Source organism: Mus caroli, unplaced genomic scaffold (genome assembly GCF_978045245.1).
Source record: "Mus caroli unplaced genomic scaffold, Mus_caroli_1 scaffold_7, whole genome shotgun sequence".
NCBI classification, from domain to species: Eukaryota; Metazoa; Chordata; class Mammalia; order Rodentia; family Muridae; genus Mus; species Mus caroli.
Genome location: NW_028227262.1, coordinates 62202802 through 62219415, shown reverse-complemented (window position 1 = coordinate 62219415; position 16614 = coordinate 62202802). Strand labels below are relative to the sequence as shown.

Below are 16614 nucleotides of genomic sequence, written 5' to 3'. Positions count from 1 at the left end.
CCCAAGAGTGCACCCAGCTATACCAACACAGCGTCTCAGCCTGCCGAAGCTGAGAAAAGATAAATACTGACTTTCAGTTTCCAAACTTGGGATAGTTGTCACACAGATCTATAGATTTCCCCCCCAGGATGGGAACCATATCTACTGATGACTCACTTTGAAAACTTCTGGGAAAAACTGGGATTTCCCTAAGAAATTACCACCTTTAAAAAGGTGATTTTAAAATATTTTTATGTTTCATCTGTCTGTCCATCTGTCCGTCCACCCATTCGTCCATCCGTCCATCCATCCATCTGCCCATCCTGTTAGTGTGTGTGTGTGCCCTGTGAGGGCTGTGAGCATGGAGGACGGAGGCTTCAGATACCCAGAATCTGAGCTGTTGCAAGCAGCTGTGAGTCACATGACTCAGGAAAACAACCTATCTTTAGGATGTTTAGTTACACAGCACCATCCTGACACTCAAGAAACACGGTCATCAGGATGTAACTGGAGTTATCTCACTTCAAACTCTTCATCTGTTAAGACATCTTGTTCTTTATGACAAGACCTGAGGATCTCACGGTACCTTGCCGGGCTGTTTAATCAGGAATCCTCTTGGAGTTGTCCCTTAAAACCTCTGTGCTGGCTAGGTTCTGTGTCAACTTAACACAGGCTAAAGTCATCTCGGAAGAGGGAACCTCAGTTGAGAAAACTTCTCACCAGATTGGGCAAGGCTGCTGCACATCTTCTTGATTGATGATTGATGTGGGAGGGCTCATCTGACCCCTGGGCACGTGGTCCTGGATGGCATAAGAAAGCCGCCTGAGCAAGCCAGGAGGAGCAAGCCTGTAACAAGTTCCTCTGTGGGCTCTGCATTGGTTCCTGCCTCTAGGAACCCCCTGCCCTGACTTCTCTGGATGATGGACTACAAGTTGTAAGATGAAATAAACCCTTTCTTCCCCAAGTTGTTTTTGGTGATGGGGTTTTACACAGCACAAGAACCCTAACTAACACAAAACAGCCCTCTCTGTCAGCGGCACCATTTGTCTCTCTTCTTACCCCGTGGTTGGTTGGCTATCCCAGTAGTGCAGTTCTAGTTGACAATCTGCCTTCTTGCAGCAGAGGCAGCAATATTTCTTCCTGGTCCCTCCAACTTCCTGCTTCTCCTCCTCCTTGAGATGAGCCATCCTGGGTCTGCCCAGGCTCTGCTGCCTTGGCCCCACTCATGGGCAGGTCTGCAACAGTTGCCACGGTATTTCTCTTGTGAGCCTCAGCTTGCAGTTCCAGATTCACTCGCCAGGGTTTGGGGGAAGACCATTATGGGTCTGCCATCTTTCTCTGAATTATGTTGCCATTTTGCCCGTGATTTTGGTGATGTCAGTTGTGACATCACTGGAGCTGTGGACTCAGGGTGTCTCCTTGGGCTTCTTGCGACAGTGGGTGCTGGCACTGTGATGGTGGTGGTGTGCTGAGACACCAGCTGAAGAGCTGGGGGCACAGAATGGCTGAGTACCATTGTAGGGAGACCTGCTGCTCGAGGCAGTGCATTAGCAGTGTTGCCTCCAGACTCCTGCTTGGAAGATAGCTGTTTGGATTCCCTTATACTTCTCTGACCTTCCCTCACAGAACGGTCCTCTAACTCCATAGCACGCCCATCCTGGAATGCATCCTCCCACCTTTCCCCTTCAGTGTACCCTCTATGGGACAAGGTTTAGGCTTTGCTCTCTCTGCATAGTCCTTCCTAAACCCAGACTCTCCTTGTTTTGCACTGTCCCAGGTCAGCTTCTGGCTGATGAGTCTCCTGGTTCCATTGGTTTGTTTTGGGACAGTGTTAAGCACATGCCCCTCTCCTGGGCTCACTTTAAGGAAAACCATCTGTCAGAATAAGCCATAACTCTCCTCATCTGTGGGGAGAATCTATGCCTTACAGACCCTACCATGGCCTTACTAGTTTCTTTGCCCATCGACTGACCTCCCTTTCAGCCTCCTCCTTCCTGACTTCTGACCACACACAATCTCTGCTCTTTTTTTCCATGATGTTTATAGAACATGATTTTAATACTTTCAACTGTTAATATTCAACAAATAGAATAATTATTTTAAGACATATGTCTCCCTTTTCATTTCTGATTTTATTATTTGGATACTGTCTTTGTGCCCTCTGCATAGTCTGGCTAAGGGTTTATCTATCTTGTTGATTTTCTCAAAGAACTAGTTCCTGGTTTTGTTGATTCTTTGTATAGTTCTTTTTGTTTCTATTTGGTTGATTTCAGCCCTGAGTTTGATTATTTCCTGCTGTCTACTCCTCTTGGGTGTATTTGCTTCTTTTTGTTCTAAAGCTTTCAGCTGCTAGTGTAAGCTCTCTTCAGTTTCTTTTTGGAGGCACTTAGAGCTATGAGTTTTCCTCCTACCACTGCTTTCATTGTGACTCATAAGTTTTGGTATGATGTGCCTTCATTTTCATTAAATTCTAAAAAGCCTTTAATTTCCTTATTTCTTCCTTGACCAAGTTATCATTGAGTAGAGTGTTGTTCAGCTTCCATGTGTATGTGTGCTTTCCGTCATTTTTGTTGGTATTTAAGACTAACCTTAGTTTGTGGTGATCTGATAGGGTGCATGGGATTATTTCAATCTTCTTGTATCTGTTGAGGCCAGTTTTATAACTAATTATATGGTCAATTTTGGAGAGGGTACCATGAGGTGCTGAGAAGAAGGTATATTCTTTTGCTTTAGGATGAAATGTTCTATAAATATCTGTTAGATCCATTTGGTTCATAACTTCTGTTAATTTCACTGTCTCTATTTAGTTTCTGTTTCCATGATCTGTCCATTGCTGAGAGTGGGGTGTTGAAGTCTCCCACTATTACTTTGTAGGGTGCAATGTGTGCTTTGAGCTTTAGTAAAGTTTCTTTTATGAATGTGGCTGCCCTTGCATTTGGAGCATAGATATTCAGAATTGACAGTCCATCTTGGTAGATTTTTCTTTTGACCAGTATAAAGTGTCCTTCCTTATCTTTTTTGATAACTTTTGGTTGAAAGTTTATTTTATTTGATATTAGAATGGCTACTCCAGCTTGTTTCTTGGAACCATTTGCTTGGAAAATTATTTTCCAATCTTTTACTCTGAGGTAGTGTCTGTCTTTGTCACTGAGGTGCATTTTCTTTTGCAGCAAAATGCTGGGTCCTGTTTACATATCCAGTCCATTAGTCTATGTCTTTTTGGGGGAATTGAGTCTATTGATGTTAAGAGAGATTAAGGAAAAGTGATTGTTACTTCCTGTTATTTTTGTTGTTAGAGGTGGAATTATGTTTGTGTGGCTATCTTCTTTTGGGTTTCTTGAAAGATTACTTTCTTGCTTTTGCTAGGGTGTAGTTTCCCTCTTTGTGTTGGTGTTTTCCATCTATTATCCTTTGGAGGGCTGGATTTGTGGAAAGATATTGTGTAAATTTAGTTTTGTCATGGAATTTTTTTTTCTCCGTCTATGGTAATTGAGAGTTTTGCTGGGTATAGTAGCCTGGACTGGCATTTGTGTTCTCTTAGGGTCTGTATGACATCTGCTCCTGATCGTCTAGCTTTCATAGTCTCTGGTGAGAAGTCTGGTATAATTCTGATAGGTCTGCCTTTATATGTTACTTGACCTTTTTCCCTTATTGCTTTTTAACAATCTTTCTTTGCTTAGTGCATTTGATGTTTTGATTATTATGTGACAGGAGGAATTTCTTTTCTGGTCCAGTCTATTTGGAGTTCTGTAGGCTTCTTGTATGTTCATGGGCATCTCTTTCTTTAGGTTAGGGAAGTTTTCTTCTATAATTTTGTTGAAGATATTTACTGGCCCTTTGAGTTGGGAATCTTCACTCTCTTCTATACATATTATCCTTAGATTTGGTCTTCTCATTGTGTCCTGGATTTCCTGGATGTTTTGGTTTAGGAGCTTTTTGCATTTTGCATTTTCTTTGACTGTTGTGTCAATGTTTTCTATGGTATTTTCTGCACCTGAGATTCTCTCTTCTCTCTCTTGTATTCTGTTGATGATGCTTGCATCTATGACTCCTGATCTCTTTCCTAGGTTTTCTAACTCCAGGGTTGTCTCCCTTTGTGATTTCTTTATTGTTTCTAGTTCCATTTTTAGATCCTGGATGGTTTTGTCCATTTCCTTTGCCTGTTTGATTGTGCTTTGCTGTAATTTTAAAGGGATTTTTGTGTTTCCTCCTTAAGGATGTTTAGTTGTTTATCTGTGTTCTCCTGTATTTCTTTAAGGGAGTTATTTACGTCCTTCTTAAAGTCCTCTATCACCATCATGAGAAGGGATTTTAGAATTGAATCTTGCTTTTCTGGTGTGATGGTGTATTCAGGACTTGCTATTGTGGGAGAATTGGGTTCTGATGATGCCAAGTAACCTTGGTTTTGGTTGCTTATGTTCTTACACTTGCCTCTCTGTCATCTGCTACCTGCCCTTGATATATCTGACTGGAGCCTGTCCTTCCTGTGATCCTGGTTGTCAAAACTCAGAGTTCAGCTGTCTCTGTGATCCTGTGATTCTGGGATCCTGAGATCCTGGGTGTGTCAGAGCTCCTGAGAGTCAAGCTGCTTCTGGGACTCTGAGATCCTGGTGTGACCAAGCTCCTGGGATCCTGGGATCCTATGGTCCTGGGCATGTTAGAGCGCTTGGGAGTGGAGCTTCCTCTGGGTGTTGTGGGACTGGCTGTGGAGTTTGCACCCAAGGTCTGCTCAGGACACTGGCTCAGATCAGAAGGAACCCGTGCCACTGGTTGGGTGGGGATCCTGGGTGCCTGGGTCTTGCTGGTCCCAGTTATTTCCAGTGTTGGGGCAGATGTTGTGTCCTCCTCACCTCCTCACCTCTGATCCTGGAAGTGTTAGAGTGCCTGGGAGTGGAGCTACCTCTGGGTGTTGTGGGACTGGCTATGGAGTTCGTGCTCAAGGTCTAGCTCTACTCTTTTATTCTCTGAGCTTTTGAACTAGGTGGTATCTGTGTGAGCAGTTTGGTCCAAGTCTGTGCCTCCAGCAGGTTCTAGCTCTTCAGGGCAAGAACTGCTTCTCTCTGAGACAGAGACTCATAGCTCAGAGTGGCCTTGAACTCAGTATGTAGACCAGACCAGTGCCAAACTTCTGATCCTGAGTGCTGGGATTGCAAATGTGAATTACCATGTTCAGCTTGTGTGGTGCTGAGGATAGAACCCAGGATTTGTGTATGCTCAGTGAGCAGTCTACCAAATGACCTATGTTCCTGGCTCAGGAATTGCTGTCTTATTCCTTCAGACCCCCACACATAAACACAGCCCTAGGGAATGAGCATATGGCACTGGAGGGCAGAAGCCACATATGGCCATGATCTTGGGTTTCCAGCTCTCTCCAAGCCACTTAACTCATGTAACTATGGCATGCTGTCCCCAAATAACTGTAATTGATATTTTTGGAACAAGCCATACTATACAGGAGGCTGGTGGGACAGAACACAGTCCTAATCCCTGCAGGTAGCCATGATATGGGTTCTCAACCTGTGGCTTGTGACCCCTTAGGGGGTCACATGTCAGATATCCTGCATATCAAATATTTGTCTTAGGATTCATGATAGTAGCAAAATTAGAGTTATAAAGTAGCAATGAAATAGTTTTATTTTGGGGGTCACCACACCATGAACTGTATTAAAGGGTCACAGTGTTAGGAAGATTTAGAACTGCTGGTCTAGATAGAGCTACTGTAATACTGGCCTTCTCTGCTCATATATGACATTGCCCTTATATATGGGGATACTCCGATGCTAGCACTTGACAATGGTTCCACATAGTGGAACTCACTCCTTATGGAAAACCTGAGCAGCTGCCTGGGAATGTGCCCAGCTTGGGGAAATGGAAAGAAATCTCACTTGGCTCAACTTACATTCCTGTCTTTTGGAAAATAAGGCTGCCTCTCTGCTTTGAAGGAAGGAGGTAGGCTATGTTGAGAGTAGCAGGGTAGGGCCTGGGTACCGCAGTGAGTGGATCTGGACAGGGAGCCCTGGGTGGCTGTGGGACTTGCAGGTGTTCCTGTCCACAATCAGTACCATTCAGATTCTCACAGAAAAGTCCAAGTGTCCTAAATTTCAGTCACACAAAACACAACCACCGCTTCTGCCCTCAGAACCAGCAAGTGCATGGCACATGCCTCCATGCCTTAGAGTCTCATTACCCAAAGGATGGTGGTCCAGACCTGCAAGGTGGGTTTCCTTCAGGGGCTAAGATGTGAGGACTTCCAGGTGGAACATGCTTATAAATGAAGCCCTTGGGAGGTAAAAGCAGGAAGATCAGCTGTTTAAGGTTATCCTTGGCTACACAGTGAATTTACTTTGTATCAGCTAACTTTCCTACAGCTCAGATCCACAGTGGGCTGGGCCCTTCCTACACTAGTTAATAGTGTTGTTGTTGTTGTAGTTATGCCTCATAGACATGGCCATGGGCCGATCTTATCTGGACAATTCTTCCGAGTTCTTTCTTCTCAGGTGACTGGGTTTGTGTTGAGTGGACAGCTAAAGCGAACTGTGGCAGTGAGGGTAAGGTCAGCATGAGAGACATGAGCACCATTTCTAAAACGCAAACAAAACCAAACCAGAAAGTCTACCTGGGGTGGGAAACATACTGAGCCTTGGGCTGGTTACTCAAGTGCAATAACGGGATCTTTGAGCTTTCTGCTTTTAATGCCTATGCAGAAGAACACTGACGGTCAGGAAGGGAGTTTAGAATCTGGATGCTTTACAACCCCCCTCCCCCTGAAATGCTGACTTTTCCTGGCATCACACACTGAAGAAACAAACACCTTTAGACACTGTGTGTTCAGCTATAACCCTTAAACCTGGTTGGCCCAGAAGACATGTGTGTGCTTCTTTCTTTCTTTTCTTTTTTTTTAAATCAAAGCAAATAAATAACACAACACAACAAAACAACAAAAAAAACCTGACATGTTTCTTTTCCCAAGCAGTAGCCGCCGCAGCCGCTGCAGCAGCAGCCGCAGCAGTCGTAGCAGCCTCAGCAGCAGCCTCAGCAGCCGCAGCCGCGACACCAGCACCAGTACTAGCACCAGTACCAGCACCAGTCACAGCAACACCAGCAGCAGCAACAGCAGCAGAAAACCTAGTAACACAGGCAACAGCAGCCTCTCAAGCAGCAGCAGCAACAGCAGCAGCAAACCTAGTAACACAGATAGCAACAGCAGCAGCATCTCTAGCAGCAGCAGCATCCCTAGTAATACAGACAGCAGCAGCCTCTCTAGCAGCAGCAGCAGCAGCATCAGACCTTGTAACACAGGCAGCAGCAGCCTTTCTAGCAGCAGCAGCAACAGCAGCAGACCTAGTAACACAGGCAGCAGTAGCAGTAGCAGCAGCAACAGCAGCCCCAGACCTAGTAACAGGGGCAGCATCAGCAACTATGACAACAGCAGCGCCAGACCTAGTAACAAGGGCAGCATCAGCAACTATGACAACAGCAGCACCAGACCTAGTAACATGGGCAACATCAGCGACTATGGCAACAGCAGCAACAGCAGCAGCCCCCAACCCTCTAGCGGCAACATCAGCAACAGAAGACCTAGAAACACAGGCAGCAGCAGCAACCAGGGCAACAGCGGCCCCAGACCTGGTAACACAGCCAGCATCAGCAAATACAGCAACAGTGGCCCCAGACTCAGTAACACCGGCAGCAGCAGCAGCAACTATGGCAACAGTGGCCCCAGACCCAGTAACACTGGCAGCAACAGCAGCAACTATGGCAACAGTGGTCCCAGACCCAGTAACACCACCACCAGCAGCAACAACCAAAGCAACAGCAGCCCCAGATCTAGTAACACAGACAGCAGCAGCAGCAGCCCTGGCAACAGCCACACCAGCAGCAGCAGCAGCAGCAGCAGCAGCAGCAGCAGCAGTAGCAGTCATGGCAACAGTGGCCCCAGACCTAGTAAAACAGGCAGCATAAGCAGCCAAAGCAACAGCGGCCCCAGATCTAATAACACAGACAGCAGCAGCAGCAGCAGTCCTGGCAATATCACCAGCAGCAGCAGCAGTAACAGCAGCAGCAGCAGCCACAGCAGCTACAGCAGCAGCAGCAGTAGCCACAGCAGCAGCAGCAGCAGCAGCCGCAGCCATAGCAGCAGTCACAGTCGCAGCAGCCACAGTCGCACACGCACACCATGGGAATGATTTCCCAAGGGTATACTGCTGAGTTCCTTCAGTCTTTCAGGCCACATGTACTTCGTAAAAGATTCCTGTCTGAGCATCTTCCCCAGTGGCCTGTGAGGATGAGCTCATCCTTTGAACTTGGCAGGCGAGAAGCATTCCGATTTGGTTCAGCACAAGCACAGAAAGGTGATTGTTAAGTAGAAATTATCCAGTCAGCAATCAGAGTCGGTCCTTTCTTCCCCAGAAGATGCTGGCCAACTTCTGGAGAAGTTTCTGCTGGTGGGTTTGCCTAGACCCATATTTCCTGGCTTCCAACAGAGGCTCTGAGATCTGGTTAGCTTTGAGGGTTTCTATGGAGGAAAGGGGGACCCAAGAGACATAGACTAATGCAAAAACAGAAATGTAGGATGAAGGAAACCAAATCAGACCAGTTACTAGAGTTCAAGGAATGGAGAAGCAAGGATTAGAGGGGAAGGAGTTGGCCAGCAGCTGGGATGAGGGTGTGCCTGTCCTGCTGTTATTAGGTGGGTGTGGGGACCAAGCAAATGACAGTTAAGGCCGTGGGCCAGTTCTACACAGGAACTAGAACAAGAAAGCAAACTGCTGGGCAGTTATGGGGCTGGATGCTCAGGGAAAGGGGCCTAGGGCTTAAGCCAAACCAAACCCCAAACAAACACCCATTGAATTGGATCGATATCAAAGCTTTTCCTGTACATTTTTTTATTATTGTTTGTTTTTTTCAATAAAGATTTCTTTATTTTTATATGTATGAGTGTTTCCCTGAATGTAATATCAGTATACTGCATGCATGCCTAGTGTCTGCAGAGGCCAGAAGGCATCAGATTCCCTGAAGCTGGAGTTACAGATGGTTGTGAGCCACTATGTGAGTGCTAGGAACTGAACCCAGGTCCTTCACAAGAGCAACAAGTGCTCTCAATGGCAAAGCCAGGTCTCCAGCCCTCAAAAAAAAAAAAGTTTCCTCTAAGAAACCAAAATCCTAATTTGCATACCAGGAGTTTTATAAAATTTATTTTTATTTTAAATTCTGTCTGCATGTGCACATTAGTGCAGTGCCTATGGAGGCCAGAGACATTAGATCTCTCAGGATAAAGTTATAGGGAGTTCTGGGCCACCTAATATGGATGGCAGGAACTGAACTTGGGTCCTTTGCAAGAGCAGTATAGGCTCTTAACAGCTGCGCCTCTCTCCTGGCCCTTACTGAGAGAGTCTGAAGCCTGACCGTGTACCGTGGAAGGCTTCCTTTAAACCTTACGCCTCACATGTAAACATAGAACAGCATAGAAAAGAACATGCATGCATGATATACGTGTAAGATACTGACTGGAAATCACTGGTCATGAAAATTTTTTGTGGGAAGATAAAAGCTCAGTTGAAGAGTTTTTAGAAAAGCCAGTGGGAAACCCCAGGAATTTGTAGACACTGAACGGAAGGAGCACCAAGTATATGGTCAGAAAACCAGTCTGGAAGAAATGGCGGCAGACTATGGCTTGCAAGAAAGCTGGTATTCCTAAAAGGGAGATAAGAACCTTGTCTTAGAAAAAAAAATAAATCCAATCAAGTTGCCAGGAGTGGAAGTGCACACCTTTGATTCCAGTACTCAGGAGGCAGAGGCAGGCAGGCTGCTGTGAGTCACAGGTCAGCATGGTTTGTGTAATGAATTTCAGGCCAGCTAAGGCTACATGGTGAGACCCAGCCACAAAACAGAACAAAACAAATCCCACCTTGTTCACAATCAGGATAACTTTTTGTTTTTTTTCTGTTTTTCAAAATTAAAATTTTTTTTTATTACGTATTTTCCTCAATTACATTTCCAATGCTATCCCGAAAGTCCCCCATACCCTCCCCTCCACTCCCCTACCCACCCATTCCCACTTTTTGGCCCTGGTGTTCCCCTGCACTGGGGCAAATAAAGTTTGCGTGTCCAATGGGCCTCTCTTTTCCAGTGATGGCCGACTAGGCCGTCTTCTGCTACATATGCAGCTAGAGACAAGAGCTCCGGTGTACTGGTTAGTTCATATTGTTGTTCCACCTATAGGGTTGCAGATCCCTTTAGCTCCTTGGGTACTTTCTCTAGCTCCTCCATTGGGGGCCCTGTGATCCATCCAATAGCTGACTGTGAGCATCCACTTATGTGTTTGCTAGGCCCTAGCCTAGTCTCACAAGAGACAGCTATATCAGGGTCCTTTCAGCAAATGCTTGCTAGTGTATGCAATGGTGTCATCGTTTGGAGGCTAATTATAGGATGGATCCCTGGATATGGCAGTCTTTAGATGGTCCATCCTTTTGTCTCAGCTCCAAACTTTGTAACTCCTTCCATGGGTGATTGTTTCCAATTCAAAGAAGGGGCAAAGTGTCCACACTTTGGTCTTCCGTTCTTCTTCAATTTCATGTGTTTTGCAAATTGTATCTTATATCTTGGGTATACTAAGTTTCTGGGCTAATATCTACTTATCAGTGAGTACATATCATGTGAGTTCTTTTGTGATTGTGTTACCTCACTCAGGATAGGATAACTCTTAAAAAGAATTAAAGGTTACCATTGTGCGAGATGAGAAAAATGGATCATGTGACATCTACAGGCAAAATCATAGAAAGACACTGGAGTTCACTGGTGCTGATGGAACCATGGTCACCAGTAACTGTAGCCAGAATATATTTACAATAACAACAGCGAAGGATAAAACCATGAACTTGTAGAAGAAAATACATGGGTGTAAGACTTTTATGGAAAAATAAGGGTTATGTATTTTAGAGACAGGGTCCTGTGTAGCCTAGGCTAGCCTTAAATTCTCTTTATAGATGGGAGTGACCCTCCTGCATCTACCTCCTGAGTGCCTACAGATACCACTGCCATGTCTGGCTTCTGTGGTTCTAGGGATCAGACCTAGTCCTCTGCCCATGCCAGGCAACCATTCTACCAGCTGAACTCCACGCCCAGGCCAAGAACGATTTATTAAAAGGCATTAAGCCAATTCTAACTGGTTAGAGACAAAACCTCAGAAAAAGACTTAATGTGGAAGATAGCCGTTCCCCCCGCCCCAAGTCAAGTTTATTCAATTTCTTTTTTTTTTTTTAAGTGTGGTGTTTTTTTTTTTTTTGATCATATTTTTTTTTATTACGTATTTTCCTCAATTACATTTCCAATGCTATCCCAAAAGTCCCCCATACCCTCCCCCCCCACTTCCCTACCCACCCATTCCCACTTTTTGGCCCTGGCGTTCCCCTGTACTGGGGCATATAAAGTTTGCGTGTCCAATGGGCCTCTCTTTCCAGTGATGGCCGACTAGGCCATCTTTAAGTTTATTCAATTTCAACAAAAGTTCTTAAGATAATTATGGCAGAAGTGGGCAAATCATATACAAATTTCAAGGAGAAAAAAAAAACCCAAACCTCTTATGATAGCAGTGAGAGATGTGCTGTATCCGATTGCAGACACTTTTACAGAGCCTCAGTTGCAGACTGAGAACTGCCTGCTAGACAGGACAGAGATGCCCAGTACAAGCAGGGTCACTCTGACACGCTTCAGGGGACCGATTCTCAGGTGTTTTCCTCGGCTTCCACCTCACCCCACTGTGGCGGTATCTCTCGTTCTCTGGTAAGGGAGCTGCCAGGGGTTTCCTGTCTAGCCCTGTCATTTTTACCATAGCATCACACTGGGGCTTCTGATGTATAAAATTTGTGCCTGATTTTACCTGAGTTATGGGCCTATGGGCTTCATGTAAAATTTTACATGAATTTTTACACGATTGTATATGAATTCACGGGAATTCAGGTCCTCAGGCTGGCATGAAAACACCTTACCCACTGATCCATCTTTCCAATTTCCCTTTTTATTTCCTCTACTTGATATTGCCCAGAACTGAAGCCTGCCTGTCCTTACCAGCATGTCCTCTCTTGTAAGGTCTTAATGTGTTTTCTGTGCTTATGATTAAAAAAATGTTCTGGTTCTGTGTGTGTGTGTGTGTGTATTTATGCATGTGCAGACATGTGGAGTTCAGAGGTCTTTTTCACTATTTGTGGCCTTGAATTCACTCTGTAGATGAGGTTGGCCTTGAACTCAAGATATCCTCCTGTCTCCGCCTCCACCTCTGCCCCCGCCTCCGCCTCCAGAATGCTGAGATTAAAGGTGTGTATCACCACTCTTGGCCAGTCACCTTGTATTTTGAGACAGGATTCCTCACTGAACCTAGAGCTGGCCACAGAGTAAAAGAATGGTAAGAGTCAAAGAACAAAGAGATCAACCTTTAGCCACAGTAAACAAAAGGAGAGGGAGACCCGGTTACTAAAAAGCAGACTAGGAAGTGAAATCCAGAGGGCCATTAGAGAACTGCTCTAAAACTTTATTACAGAAAAACCCCAGGATGTCTGAAGGAAAATGGGGGGTGGGGGGGGGAGGGTTTCTAGATACCTGTAATTTAGCAAAATTCAATCAAGAGGATCTAGGCAACTTAAACAGACCCATAAAGAACAACGAGATTGAAGCAGTAATAGTCTACCAAAAACAAGAATCCTAAAGAAGTCACTGCTGAAGGCTACCAAGTCTTTGAGAAAAGAGCTAACGACACCCGTGCCCCTCAGACTGCTCCACAAAACGGGAAGAGACGAAACGTGACTAATATCCCACGATGTGAATAGTACCTTGATACCAAAACCAGAAAGAAAAAAAGACAATAAAAAGTAACAAAACTATGGGGCCAAGATGGGCTTGTACACCTTTTCAACCTCAGCACAAACTGGCAGAGTTCTGTGAGTCTGGAGTCAGCCTGGGCTACAAAGTGAGCTCCAGCCAGACTCTGTCTAACACAATAAAAAAATAAAAGTGAAGCCACGAACCTGAGCACAGACGCCAAAAATTGCAATAAATACTTGCAACCTGAATTCAAGATTGCACCAAGCAAACCATACACCACGATTTCACCCCAGGGATCCGAGAACGGCTCAATACATGCGAATTAGTAAGTGTAACACAGCCAATAGACTTACAGACCACCTCGACAGATGCACGAGATACCTTCAACAAGGCTGCACATCCCTGTCTGCTACAAGTTCTATAGAAACCAGGAATCTCAGGAATATGCCGGAAAATAGGAAAGACGCTCTACAACATGCCTCTAACGGCTGTGATGGTGAGAGTGTCAGATGGCTCTGGTACCAATTAGGGGGAGACAACCTTCTAGAACATCTATAAGGGGTTATGGTGATTAGGTGGATTGAGATAGGAAGGCCCAGCACACAGGTGGCAGTGTAGTTCCCTGGACGCAGGTGCTGGGCTGTGTAAAAAGGAGGAAGCAGCCCACCAGCAGCCATCGCTTCCTTCCTCCTGCCTGTGAACACAAAGGCCCCAGCTATGCCACTTGACTCCCCGCCACCGTGGAGACCTTCAAACTGTGAACCAAGCTAAACTTATTCCTTACATTGCTTCTATTGGGGTCTTTTATCACAGCAACAGAAACAACAGCTAGGATGCTAACCTTTCACTAAGAGGCAGAAAAATATTGAGAGCATTTCCTGTAAAATCCGCCTAAGACAAGGGTCCCTGTTCTCTCTGCTTTTATTCAAACGAACGCTGGATGTCTTCACTACAGCCAGAATCAAGAAAGATTATGATATATGCTAATGAATAAAAAATAAGAAAAATAAGATAATAAATACATCTCTAAAAAACAGTTTCACTGGGGAACGCCAGGGCCAAAAAGTGGGAGTGGGTGGGTAGGGGAGTGTGTGTGTGGGGAGTGTATTGGGGACTTTTTGGATAGCATTGGAAATGTAAATGAGGAAAATACTTAATAAAAAAATTAATTCTAAAAAAAACAAAAAAAACAAAACAAAACAAAAAACCAGTTCCACTAAGGGAGGAGAATTTGGGGTGGGAGATGACAGTATAAGAGATGAAGTCCTGACCTATTTTCTGCTTGTTCATTCCTTTTAGACTGCACACACACACACACACATGCACACACATACACATGCATATACATAGTTTCCGTTTTATAATTTTCCTTAGAACCTATAATTCCTTGAACAACAACAACAACAACAACAACAACAAAAAACCAAAAAGGAAAAATGGAAGCTTACAGTTTGGGCAGCTTTTGCAGAAGCGCTTTGGAAGTCTAAAGCACCCTGCAGATTTGAGGAGTGATTGGCGCTTCAGCCTTGGGCAGAATTGGATGGGAAAGGACAGTTCAGAGTCAGTGACTGCTGGACAACACCTGCAGGAGGTTAGCCGCCACCAGGCCTGCTGGCCCACAGGAAGCATTGTTGAGGTATTTGTGCAATTCTCGGGGATAGTACTCCAGGCTTTGGTGAGAATAAAGAAAAAGTCCCCAGGATACATGCTCATGAGTGTTTTTGGTCACAGGCAGGTGCTTCCAGGTGCTGGGATGGCGGGCACACAACCATGGGCCAACGTGTCCAATAGCGTTCTTTTAAACATTTCATTTTCCTAAACTCACTAGAAAAGTAGACCCAAGTTGGACTTTCTTTTTTTGTGTTCCCAGGAATCTGCCTCTCCTCTGGCTCCCAGGACAAGAAGCTATCACAGTGCCAACTCCAGGTCTCTGGGAAGGAGGTGGGGGGAGAGTGGAAAATGTGAGATTTCAGCCCAAATCCTGATAAATCTTCCCTCATTATAACCAGTGAGAATTAAACTCCTCCAGAAACCACACTGGGGTGGGGGAGAATCAAGCTCTTTATTCTCCTGTACTTAATGGCATCCAGCTTTATAGCAAACCCTTGCTCTGTGAATACCGAATACGTTGTCCAGCCAGACACAGCCTTCTCTGACTGGTCTGAAGATGTCAGTGTCAGAGTGAGGGCTTTGTGAGGAATCCCGATGAAGAGACAAGACCAGATGTCCTGGGAGCCTCAAAATGGAAAGGCTGAACCTGGTCCAGCCTGCCCAGTGCATGGCTGACTGCTCTCAGCCATGATGAAGCTAAATCCCTCCCCCACCTGGGCCCAGAAGGGCAGCCAGCTGGAAGCCATGCCAACACAGATTATGCACCCAGGAAAGCTTCTCTTGATGGGCAATGGGAGCTGTGCTGTGGAAATGAGGCAAAGAACCAGGAAGCGTCCGGACTGGGGAGATGGCTTGATGCGTAAGTGTGGCGGAGTTCAGGTCTGTAGCACTCAGGTTAAAAGCTAAGATAGTGAGAAGCCTGTGACCCTGTTCCCAGAAAATGTGTGTCCTGCAGCTATGGCTGTCTGTCCAGTCTCTGTGATGCACACTATAGTTTAATGTTGAAGTTTCTTTCTTTTTTTTTTTTAAAAGATTCAGTTTCGCTATATTAAATTATGTGTATATGTGCATGTGTCTGTGTGTAGCTCAGTGCACCTAAGTGCAGTTGTCCTAGGAAGCTAGCAGAGGGTGTACACTGAGTTACAGGCTAGTGTGAGCCTGCTGACATGGCTCCTACAAACTGAACTCCAGTCCTCTGCAAGAGCTCTTGGCTGCCAGGCCATCTCTTCAGCCCTTCATCTGAAGCTTCATTGGCGGTTTCCAGTTTGGAGGAACAATCTGTGCTGAGAGTGCTGAAGGTGTCACTGTTGCAGTATTAGGGATTATCCCACATTTTGAAGGCGTCACTGTTGCAGTGTTAGGGACTATCACACAATTTGTTGTCCATTAGTGTTTGCTTTACGAAATGGGGAGCCCACGGACTCAGTGCATATATACTTACAATTGCACTGCAGGGAAGTTCTGAGGTAGAGAGAGGTCCCTTGACTGCCTAGATGGTGGGCGAGGCAAGGGAGGAGAAGCCCTAAACTGGTCTTTGTATTCTCAGCTGTCCCCAGCTCCCAGTCTGCACAGGTCATCAGGGTGGAGCCTGAGACCCTGAGGTGTTAGCACACAAAGACCTCTGCTCATGTTCACAGCCATGTGTCTTGCTCTTCTGACTTGTGGACAAGAGCTGGAAATAGCAAGCCTGGGCAAACAAAGTAAGGTAAGCCCAGAGGCTTGTGTTTACACCCTCCTTCCGTTCAGCAGGAATGCCAGGACCGGCTCCACCCCTCCATCTGCTCTGACCCTAGGGAAATGGGCCTCTGCTGGCTCTCCTTTAAGGCAAAGCCTAAAGACTGTGGACATGTCCACTTGTCCTGGCCACAACACACCTTGTGCCCCAGTCACACTGGAGGCCTCTCTTCAGTGGGGTAAATTTGAGAGTGTGTCTGGCTGGCTTTAGGCATCTTTCATGTGTCTGACACCTTGTCCAGTAGGCAGAATGCTTTTCTTGCTTGAAACGGGAAAAGGGAAGAAGCTCAGACCACACAAATCCTAAATGGGAGAAGTAGGCATTATAGTAAACTTTTCTTTTGTAGCTCAGTTGTTTCCTGGCATACATGAAGTCTTCTGCTCGATCCCCGCAGGACATTAACTAGGTGTGGTGATACAGGCTCGCAATCCTAGCACTTGGGAAGCAGAAGCAAAAGAATAAGACGTCCAAGG

General features: G+C 45.6%; 1 protein-coding gene across 1 annotated transcript; it reads left to right on the top strand.

The window, feature by feature from the left end:
- The first annotated feature begins 896 nt into the window (after positions 1 to 896).
- On the top strand, positions 897 to 8165 carry LOC110295691 (uncharacterized). Its single transcript, XM_085839647.1, has 3 exons — positions 897 to 913; positions 6950 to 7622; positions 7725 to 8165. The coding sequence occupies exons 1-3, from the start codon at positions 897 to 899 to the stop codon at positions 8163 to 8165; spliced, it is 1131 nt and encodes a 376-aa protein (XP_085695773.1).
- The last annotated feature ends 8449 nt before the right edge of the window (positions 8166 to 16614 follow it).

What these genes read in the sequence shown, in the direction of transcription:
- LOC110295691 (XM_085839647.1), top strand. An exon ending in GACCTGGTAACACAGCCAGC is followed by an intron (nt 7,623 to 7,724) that starts ATCAGCAAATAC and finishes ACTGGCAGCAAC; the next exon opens with AGCAGCAACTATGGCAACAG.